Source organism: Polistes canadensis, unplaced genomic scaffold (assembly GCF_001313835.1).
Source record: "Polistes canadensis isolate GaletaPanama2010 unplaced genomic scaffold, ASM131383v1 scaffold_24, whole genome shotgun sequence".
Taxonomy (NCBI): Eukaryota; Metazoa; Arthropoda; class Insecta; order Hymenoptera; family Vespidae; genus Polistes; species Polistes canadensis.
This window is the reverse complement of record NW_014569571.1, coordinates 746,513-757,354: the sequence shown is the minus strand read 5'-3', so window position 1 is coordinate 757,354 and position 10,842 is coordinate 746,513. Positions and strand designations below refer to the sequence as shown.

At 33.2% G+C, this 10,842-nt stretch overlaps 1 protein-coding gene across 1 annotated transcript in view; it reads left to right on the top strand.

Annotated features, from left to right (window-relative positions):
- Window positions 1-5,807, top strand: part of LOC106783699 — a 10,165-nt gene extending 4,358 nt beyond the window's left edge. Inside the window, exons 3-10 of the mRNA XM_014742481.1 lie at window positions 1,625-1,686; window positions 1,786-1,875; window positions 2,330-2,506; window positions 2,595-2,779; window positions 2,855-2,961; window positions 3,045-3,198; window positions 3,263-3,859; window positions 3,955-5,807. Coding sequence (XP_014597967.1) covers window positions 1,625-1,686; window positions 1,786-1,875; window positions 2,330-2,506; window positions 2,595-2,779; window positions 2,855-2,961; window positions 3,045-3,198; window positions 3,263-3,859; window positions 3,955-4,354 — 1,772 coding nt within the window. The 3' untranslated portion in view covers window positions 4,355-5,807. The remainder of the gene's footprint in view (window positions 1-1,624; window positions 1,687-1,785; window positions 1,876-2,329; window positions 2,507-2,594; window positions 2,780-2,854; window positions 2,962-3,044; window positions 3,199-3,262; window positions 3,860-3,954) is intronic.
- The last annotated feature ends 5,035 nt before the right edge of the window (window positions 5,808-10,842 follow it).

Here is a 10,842-nt window from a genome sequence, read left to right as displayed (position 1 = left end):
CCTCCCCCTCCACCCTGCCCTCCCGCCATATAGTTCGCGCCCGTTTACTTCTTTAACATTCGATGTAATATCAGTGTGTATTAGAAGTCTCGAAGTTTTAAGGTACGCCGTCTAGCTAGCTAGCTAGTTCGCTTGCTCGCGTAAAGGTAGGTAATGTCGAGAAAGACAGAAAGAAAGAAAGAGAGAAAGAAAGAACGAGAGAAAGAGAGAAAGAGAGAAAGAGAGAGAGGGACGCGAAGGTACAAGGCAAGAAGGCAAGATCGGCGCGCGTTCAAACTCCGTAGAGTCTAAGCGCGAGTTCCGGGTGATCCGCTGACCTCTCGGCCTTTGCAACAACACTCTCACGCTCCTGTAACCCATACTCCCCCTATATCCTCTCCTCTTTCTCTCTCTCTAGTTCGCTCTTTCTTTCCTTCTTCGCCGAAGCTCCGTTTCCCTTGCTCTATCTTCTCCCTCCCAACCCTTCCCTCCCTCCCTTCTTCCCCACCTCCTTCCTACCTACCCTCTCTTTCTCTCTCTTTCTCTCTTTTACTGATTCCTTTACCTCCATCTTTCCTCTTCTTCTTCCTTTAGCTTTGTCTTTCTATCCTTTTCTCTCTCTCTCTCTCTCTCTCTCTCTCTCTCTCTTTCTTTCTCTCTTCTTCTTCTTCTTCTTCTTCTTCTCTATCTTTCTTCGTCTTTCCTTCTGATTATTCGCCCACCTCTCCGTACTATCCGTTTCTCTTCTTTCCAACCAACCACCCACCCACCCTTTCTCCCCCTTATCGAATACTATAGTCCGTGGTAGCGGACCTCGCAAGCGTAGCCACGTTGCATTAGCATAATCATTTTTTTATTCCATCGTCTTTTCTTTCCTTTCTTCCTCCTTGCCTCTTCTCTTCTCTTATGTTTTTACCTTTCTTTTATTCTTATTCTTCTTCTTCTACTTCTACTTCTACTTCTACTTCTACTTCTTCTTACTACTACTACTACTACTTATTCTTCATCATTGTCGTTCGTCTTTATTCCTTCTCACGATATCGAAATCGAATTTCTATCGTTTTGCTTTTCTTATCTCGATCTGTGATTGTTGTTGTTGTTTTTTAAAAATTTGTGTTAAGTTCACGGATCATTCTTATATTTTCTACACGAGTTCGTTTAAAATTGCACGAAAGTGTGTACGAATATGATCTTTCCTTCTTCTTATTCTTATTTTTCATCCTTGTTTTTATCAGGATATTCATTTCATCTTTGATTTTCACACATTATTGAAAATTCGTTTAATTTCGTAGCAACCATTTTTCATTTTGTTCTTTCATTATTCTATTAATTTCTTTACGAATATTCGTTTAAAGTCGTAGACAAACCGAAAGATACGATGTCGATTTTTACGATCCACGTTTTCGAGGTGTTGTTTATCGAGTTTGATAAGAGCAAACATTAGAAAGAAGACACGTAAATGATAATCAAATATCGCCAAACCGTTTCCCATCGCCATAAAAATGTTCACTGTCGCGTGCGCGTACTTTCCTATGCCTATGTCACGTAGATAGGATTATTTTTTCTATTTTTTCTTTTTTCTTTTCTTTTTCTTTTTTCTTTTCTTTCCTTTCCTTTCTAATCGTCAATCGTATTTTTGTTTCAGCCCTGAAAAATTGTCCGTCGGAATCATCGAACATGCCAACGCCAAACATCGGATTTTCCAAAGTATTTAGATTTCTTTCTTTCCTATCGCGATATATTAATTGTTAACAACCATTGTACGGAGCGCGAACATACTTTTTACAGTGCATACAATTCTTTCAGGCTATGTCCGGATTTATCATGATGATGACGCAACAAGGAAAATTATTGTACATATCGGAAAATGCTGCAGAATACCTCGGGCATTCGATGGTAATCACGATCCGTATATTTTCTATAGGATACACGGCTCTAACTCTGACATTAATTTTAACATCTATTTTTAAAGATCGCCAGTAAATTTCTATCATCATACATTCTTTTACATTAAATTTTTCATCACGTAAAACGCACAGGTTGCACAAAATATTCGGAATATTGTTTTTTTTTTTGTTTAATATATTGACACCAAGCGAAATAATTTTTATTTTTAATGAAGTTTTTTTCTTTTTTTTTTCCTTTATTCAAACATATCTCAATACATTTGTTTTATTATTAAATATATTTTTATTTAATTTGTTAATAGAAAAGATTTCATACACACCCCGAGAATCGATCGGACAATTCTGAAATTTTATACAAAATCATATATAAGAATAATCCTAAAACATACGTATTATATTAATCTTTCAATTTTTAATAAAAATGACGATTATGAATCCTTTAGGAGGATTTGTTAATCCATGGGGATAGCGTTTACGACGTGATAGATAAACAGGACCACATGATAGTTCAAAATCAATTGGCAAGAAATAGTCCAGCACCGAACGACAGAAGATTATTCCTTTGTCGGATAAACGTGTCAAGAAATTCTCGAAGGCAGCTTCGGTTTGGCGATCAAAAGGTTAAAGTTCGTGGGAATTTTATCGCGACAAAAAAGAAAAATTAAACGGGAGATTAAGTTATTCGATTAAAAATGTCAATTTTTATAGGTCGTCCTAGTTGAAGGTCATTTCTTACCTTTCGTTCCTGTTTGCAATCGTAATGAATTCGTTTTTCTGGCATCCTGTACTCCGGTTGTTTTACCGGAAACACGAGAAAGTATCGTTCAAGGAGCCACGAATATTTTTACTACGATTCACTCGATGGACATGAAGTACCTGCACATTGATAAAACGTAAAATATTTTTTACATTTAACACTTGAACATATTAAATTACAAATCAAATTACAAAAATAGATATTTGTATAGAGCGGAAAGTCATATGGAGTATAATCGTTCGGAGCTCGTTGGTGTTTCGTGGTACAATCTTTTGCATTGGGATTCGATACGAACGGCTTATTGCAAGCATCAGACAGGTACATTTGTTCTACTCCATGAAATATATCCCTTTTTTTTTTTTTACTTACAAAAGTATTCAATTGAACGTTTATTGTTTCAGTTATACAATCGGATCAAGAAAGATCGAGTACAGCTTTGTTGAGGCTACAAAGTCGTTCCGGAAGGTGGTTCTGGGTTCATTGCGTTCTCCAAGTGAAGGAAACTTCGGAGGAGTGTCAGCATCCTATAATCGTGTGCACCAATCAAGTATTAAGGTACGTTATTTCTAAGTTATTATCGAATACGATCATTCCAAGATTTGTTTTTATATTATTTTAGCGATAGAGAAGCCGAAGTTATGCGATCGAGTTCATGGTTGTATCAATATTCATCTCAAGCGAAATTCACTTACGGTATATGTTCAACTGGACAGACACGTGGCGTGGCATACACGGTTGGTGCACAGAGTACTGGTTCACAGCAACAACAGGAATACGTACGATCATCGTCATTGGGACACAGTAGCGATGCCGAACAGTCTCCATCGATTTGCAACTTGGATCAAGAATCTCATAGATCTACAAAGACAGAACCGGTGGATTATCCTAGCAGGTTGCCTTGGGACGATGTAGAACCGGTCGACATGTCTATCGGTAGTGCCCAAGAACACGACAACAGGAGTCTACAGTTTCACTCGCAACATGGCAACCCCCATCATCATCATCATCATCATCATCATCATCATCCTCCTCCTCCTCAGGGACTTGGACAATTCTCCGGTAGATACCATAAGTCCCATCAAAAAAGTTCCTTACATTTGGCTGGATACAGAGGGAAATTTGTGCAATATCACGGCCAGTTTAGCAGCGGGACGGACACTCCGAAATATTACATCACCGATCTGGACAAGGAATACGGATGTACCGGTGATCAGCGGTGGGTAAACGATGTTCTATCTTTCATTAGCGAGCAAATTCGTACGGTTGACGGTCAATCAGGTTTGATGTGATACTCCTTCCTGACGCGAACAGGAGTACCGTCCACAAACGACTCCCTACGAAAGTTTTACCATCAGCGATAACAGTTGGCTCGAGCGCCAACGAGCCAGTCGAGTCCTCGACGGAACATTGGAGTTCCAGTCCAGCATGGTCCGACGCGTTGCAGAGGGTCCCGGACGTGGTTCATCAGGAGCTCAGTCCGTATATCACCACACCGACGACTCCTGCAGACACACCAGATTCCGATTTACATTCCGAGGCACCTATTTTCAATTTCGACTGGGCCGGGGAACAACACGTACCCAATTTGAAGATAACATTTCGTAGCTCCAATCACGAACCAAAAGAGGTTCAAGACGTCCAACCTATAACTCTACAATTACCCCGTAGAAAGGGCCATTCCGGTGACGAGTCTAAGGACTTTGCCAAGTGAATGTCCGTTTCTTTTAGTTAGACCAATCTCTCTTTATAATTTAACGACTTTCGCGTCCTCTGATATCTTCTCTTGTTCTTTATTTTATTTTATTTTATTTTATTTTATTTTTATTTTCTCTCCTATACAATCGTAGCTCATAAATTTAACGGTGCTGTGGATAACCGAGTATTTACGTTGACCTAATTGTTGTCGACGATTAATCTAATCGGTGAAGTATTGATGATCTGTGCCTTTTAGATTTTAATAATATAGTTCTTTTTTAGTAAACGGACCCCCCTTTGCTTGTTATAATTCCTATACGAATTGATACGTACAAGTAAAGGTAATCTGTTCAATTTAGGGCTAACTTTTTAAATAGAAATATTAGTAGCGATACGCAGCGTGCATATGTAAGAGAGTAGATTTTTAAATACGAGGAAGGACAAACGATCAGAATTTTTGCGTGAGAAAGGATGCACGATAAATTAACGATTAGAACGAAAATATTTTCGTAGATATCAAAATGGCATTAGATATAACAATAAAAATGAATGTATCGTTGCATATAGTTACCTTTATCACGAAAAATAATATGGCGACGACGATGACGAAAACAAAGACAACGAATGGCAAAAATATTATCTTCTTTTTGTTTTTTTTTGTTGTACAGCGAATTTTACGCGAAAGTATATCAACATAAAACAATAATAGATTTATACGTGTAATTTTTTGTAGGATAAATTTGTCGCAAACTCGTATTGCGAATATTTTTTATGTAGACGTTCCTGAGCACCCAATGTATAAACGTACAATTTCTAATTAATAATGTTCGCGCATAATAGTATCCTTTCATTTTCTTTCTTTCTTTCTTTCTTTCTCTCTCATATCAGGAATTTTATATTATTAATTAATTAGTATTGAATGAGAAAAAATTGACGCGCCAAAATGGCGTCTCAAAAAAAGAACGTATAATTACTTTAATACTATTTGTTACGTGTTTCCGGTATAATTAGGCGAGAGTAAGCATTTATTATTAATCCTTTGATTTAAAATTAAGTTTATCTTTTTGTCGAAAAAGAGGAAAGAATTAAAGATGAAATAATATATTTGCAATAGTTTAACGAGATTGCAAATTATTTTTCGTATGAATGAATTAATTGATCGATCATCCCCTAGTTCCTATTTCACAAATAATTAATAACAAGAGTTTTGAATTATAGTAAAAGAAATAGAATTTAATTTTTTCGTGTATATTTGATTGATATCTTAAATATATAATTTCGTAATCACAATTATTACGTAGGATCGTAAGAAGATTTTCGAGAGATATTTTTATACTACTTGTTCTATTTTTCTTTTTTCCTTTTTTTTTTATTATTATTATTAACATCCAATAGCTTACTATCGCCTGTATTTTATTGTCCGTGCCATTTCGCTATTAGACAATTTTTCTGTCTCTTTCTCTCTCTCTCTATATTTTTTTGTTTAAACGGTGTTCTGTTCTTTTAAACCACCGTTTCTTTCTAGTTTGATATTTTTGTCTTCCCCCCCTCCCCCTAGAAACAAACGTAGGCTTCAACGATGCGGATTTCTTCGACGATCCTAATTAAAAAGAACGTCGTGTGTAACTCAGTCATCTGTAAAACAAAGAAACGTTTAAGATTGTTCCTCTCTTTTCCTTTTTATAGTTATTTAAAATTCTTATTATACGAAAATAAATTTGCACAGTTTCGCATCGTTTTCCAACGATCGGAGGGTGTAAATAAAAATACACGACCGATTGTTTGATTCTTTAAGAAACAAAAAATAAAGCAAAGTTAAATTCGTGTGCAGAGGAAATGACATGCCTTGGAACTTCGTACAATATTTGTATATTAAAGTTTATTCATGTATTAGTTTTTACTTTTGTATTTCCTCGAATCCTCAACCCCTACTCCTCAATTATTAAAATCGAATTTACAGTTGAAGTAACCATGCAAAGTCAAAATTAACAATAATAATTGTTAGTCAAGATGCCAGAAATTACAAAATAGAAATTTGGAAATTAAAAAGGCTTTCGAAGGTTTGAATTATACGGATTGGATGTGTATATAATGAAAATCTTTGTATAAACGTAAAAAGAAGTTAAAACACAAGAGGGTTGAAACAAAATGTTTTTTTTATCTTTTCTTTTTTTCGTTGCCGATAATTGCGCGTAGGGAAACAATGTCTTGACTTATAAGATTTTGTTAAAAAAATCTTTTATTTGAATTTTCGGACATCTGTTAAATTTGTTTTATTGCAAGGACAAGGAACTTCATAACCCTTGCTATTATTAAACGAGAAATCTATGTTTACGTCATATTATGATTCTTCAATCGTTTCTGAAATCGCGTACAAAGTCGAGTAATATGTGGTGGGCGCGGGGGTGTGTGTGTGTGTGTGTGTGTGAAATGTTTTATTACTTTTTCGTTTCTTCTTCATCTTTCTTCTTCGTTCTCTCGAGCTGCTCGAAATAAACAATTGTTGTTATTGATGTGGAGACGAACTTAACGGCAACTGGTGAAACACATGGAAATTATTGAATCAAAGAAAAAGGATAGGTATCGATTTCCTTTTCCCCATTTCGTTTCGAAATTATTGACAAAACTATCGAGAGACGAGTTTTGTAAGAATTTATTTCGTTCTATATGAATTATCTGTTATTATTGATTTTTTTTTTCTTTTTTTTCAATTTATTTTTACCGCGTCCCGATTTTTAATCAGTTTTTTTCTTTGCTGGAGAAAAAGAAATACGATTATTTTCGTTAGGATAAACTTAAAAAAAAAAAAGAAAAAAAAAGAGTGATTTTTAAAAAAGATGCAGCGTCCGGCCATTTGAAAAACTTTTTATCATTTTTCATATCAAACCACCAATGTGCATAAAACAAGAATAAAAAATTAAATATGAAAACAATATTTTGTAATACTTCAGCGATATTGGAAATTACTTTTGAAATAAACCCCATTAATCATTCTAATTAATATATTACAAATAATTAATAATAAAGGATTTTGTGAATCATATTATTATCGAATCATTAATATTGATGAAATTTAAGTTAGCCGAACGTTGCGTGTGGAAAAACGTAAAGAAAACTTTGCAGTAAGAAATAGATTAATAATAATAAATGTCTTTCTTTTTTTGTTTTTTTTTTCAATCCATTTCTTTTTTCTTCCTTTTTTTTTTCTCTTCTTCTTTTTTTTTTTTTTTTTTTTTTTTTTTTCGACATGAATATAGAAACAATGGGAAGTTAGAGTCACAGACAATAGAGTATATTCTTCCACGATTTTCTAAATGTTTATCGCGCTATACAATTCNAAAACTTTGCAGTAAGAAATAGATTAATAATAATAAATGTCTTTCTTTTTTTTTTTTTTTTTTCAATCCATTTTTTTTTTTTTCCTTTTTTTTTTTTCTTTTTTTTTTTTTTTTTTTTTTTTTTCATTTTATCGACATGAATATAGAAACAATGGGAAGTTAGAGTCACAGACAATAGAGTATATTCTTCCACGATTTTCTAAATGTTTATCGCGCTATACAATTCTACTCGCTCGTTGCATCTTTGGCACCTTATACTCTCGACTCATATTCTTCGTTAATATAAAACACGTATATAAACATAGACTGAGTACATCGGTGTTTACAATTATCTACGTTTAAAAAAAGTCGTACATTATACATGTTTGTTCTTTTTTTTTTTCTCTTTTTTTTTTTTTCTTTTTTATTCTTCTTCTTTTATCTTTATCTTTACCGACTTCGTCTTTTCTTTTCTACCTCTCTCTCTCTCTCTCTCTCTCTCTCTCAATAAGAAGGTATATGTACGCTTATTACACAAAAAACGTGCATGCGCGACTACCAAATCCATGCACGACGAGTATGCGTGTTTGAAAACACCGTTTCATCGTCCTCCTACTTTTGAAAATTTTATCTTCGTCCTAGAAATTTCATTTTGTGCGTGACACGTGTGTGTTCTCCTGGCAAACATTAAATTGTTTCTAATTCTCATTCCGAATGAAAATTTTTTTTCCCTTTTTTTTTTACCCCCACCTCGTACACACGGAATTAACATTTTGTTCACCACGAGTGTGCAGTGTTGTAGCGTACGTAATACGTAAGTAATATAATACATAGATTTGTTCTCGCACTATCATCATTATATAATCCTCCTTCTCCTCCTCCTCCTCCTCCTCCTTCTCGTCTTCCTCTTCTTCCTCATTTTTATTAATATCGTTTAATACATAATAATAAGTTACGCTTTTTTATGCACTTTTATTCGGAGTAGTACTTTAAAAAACGTACGTACAATGTATTTCAAAAAAGATGCCCTTCGTTCTCTTTTGTTTTTTTTTTTTACTTACTTATTTACTTTTGTCTTTAGAAAAGCAAATAAAAAAAAAAAAGAAAAATATTCAACAAAATGTCTTCTCGCTTTATTCTTCACCTAATTTTTTTTGGTTTCGGTGACTTAACGTGTATCGGAATTAATAATTACACTTGTATTGGCGGACAGAGAGCACACGTTTTGTGCACGTACAGTGAGTTACAGGAGTATTCGTACTCTTACTGTCAATTTAAATATAAATATGAATATTTTAATATTCTTATATATACACATAAAAATATTTTAGGATTATTAAATTTTGATAAATTCATGTCACAATTTGATTGCGAAAGATTATTTTATTATAAGAAAAATATGATTAAACGTAAATGATAATTGATCTCACAAGAGTATGGCAAATCTCGTCTGAAAAGTATCAGAAGATACAAAAGAGAACCAACAAAGTACTCTATTTAGAAAAATAATCATTGTATTTTTATTATATATCTTGCGTAGAGATGCAAATACTCTTGTTAGATTAATTTTTTGATCATTTAAATAAAATTATATCTCTTTTAATAATGGCATGTTTCTTTGCAATTAAATTGATATCAATTTGAAATTTAAATAATCTTAAAATAAATTCCTGTAAAAAAAATAGATTAAAAAAAAGAAAACTGTGCGAATTATAAATAAATATAAATTATTTTCAAATTGACAGGGAGAAGTGGCGAAGTACGAGTAATATTCCTGTGATTTACTGTATGTACCAATAATTACGACAATGGATAAGTGAACAAATTGCAAATATTAATTACTATTATCATAATATATATTAAAATGATTTATATATCATATCAAATAAATGAATAAAACAAAATGTTAACAATTTGTTCATTTAGTTTATCGTCATAATTATCAGCACAATTATGTATTAGTTTAACATAAGTATGTATGTATGTATGTATGTGTATATGTGTGTATAAGTATGCATGTATGCAAATATTCATGTAAATAACTCTATGTAATGTACGTAAAATGTATGTGTGCGGACTCTCGTTACGAAATAGAGCAGAGCCAGTGGAGGCAGTCGACTTTTGACACACTTCTATGCTTTTTTTTTTTCGTATTATGCTCGCAAAGAATGGACGGGGTCACCGGTCCGTTCAAGATGACTCATAGACGAGTCTAGAAAGGATAGCTTGTTTTATACAACACGTTTCTCCTTCCTTCTTTTCTTCCTTCCTTCCTTTCTTCTCTTTACTTACTATACCTCGTAATAATACTTTGCACTCACTCTCTTTCTCTCTCTCTCTCTCTCTTTCTCTTTCTCTTTCTCTTTCTATATTTTTTTCTCTCTCAGTAGTTTCAGTTTCTCTCGACGATTATTATTTCTTCTAGACACTTTCATAAATCATCCTTAAACGAGTTCAAGTGACTGATGATACAAATAGTATATATATATATATATGCACACACATACACACATACACACACACATACACAGAGACACGTTCATCAGATTCGTCGATTGATTTTCTTTCGAACTTTTTTTTGTTTTTTTCTCCTTTTCATCTTTCCATCATCATTCGTACGCTTGAATATTCGATTCGTTTCATTGATTTTTTCTTAATAATTTATTTTCAAAACACAATCGATCGTATCTCATTTATTTGCTTTAATTATAAAAACGAAGATAGATAAATGTAATCGAATATTCGAATAATCGTCGAACAATGTAACACCGTCCGTAATTGTTTGACAAAGTGTGGTGTATCATTCGAATTAATTATGTTTTTTTTTTAACTAATAGTAGGAAAATTCATTTGTTAAGAGAACAATGTTCGAACAACGTGTACATACTCATACCACAAACAAACAAATAAATAAACACACGCGCGTACACACATACACACATATATACATATACGTAAAAACTAAGAATGCTTTGGGGGATAAGAAATTTCGCAAAGTTTCGAAGAGGACGTTGGATTTTTACGAAAAACAAATTTTCGTGAAAAAGAAAAAGAAAAAAGAAAACAAGGGGAATTAAAAAATTATTATTACAGGTAGGTAAGGATGATGGATTACAAAAAAAATAGGGAAAAAAATAAAAATAAAATATTAAAAGAAGAAGAAGAAAAAGAAAAATAATGGGGGTGG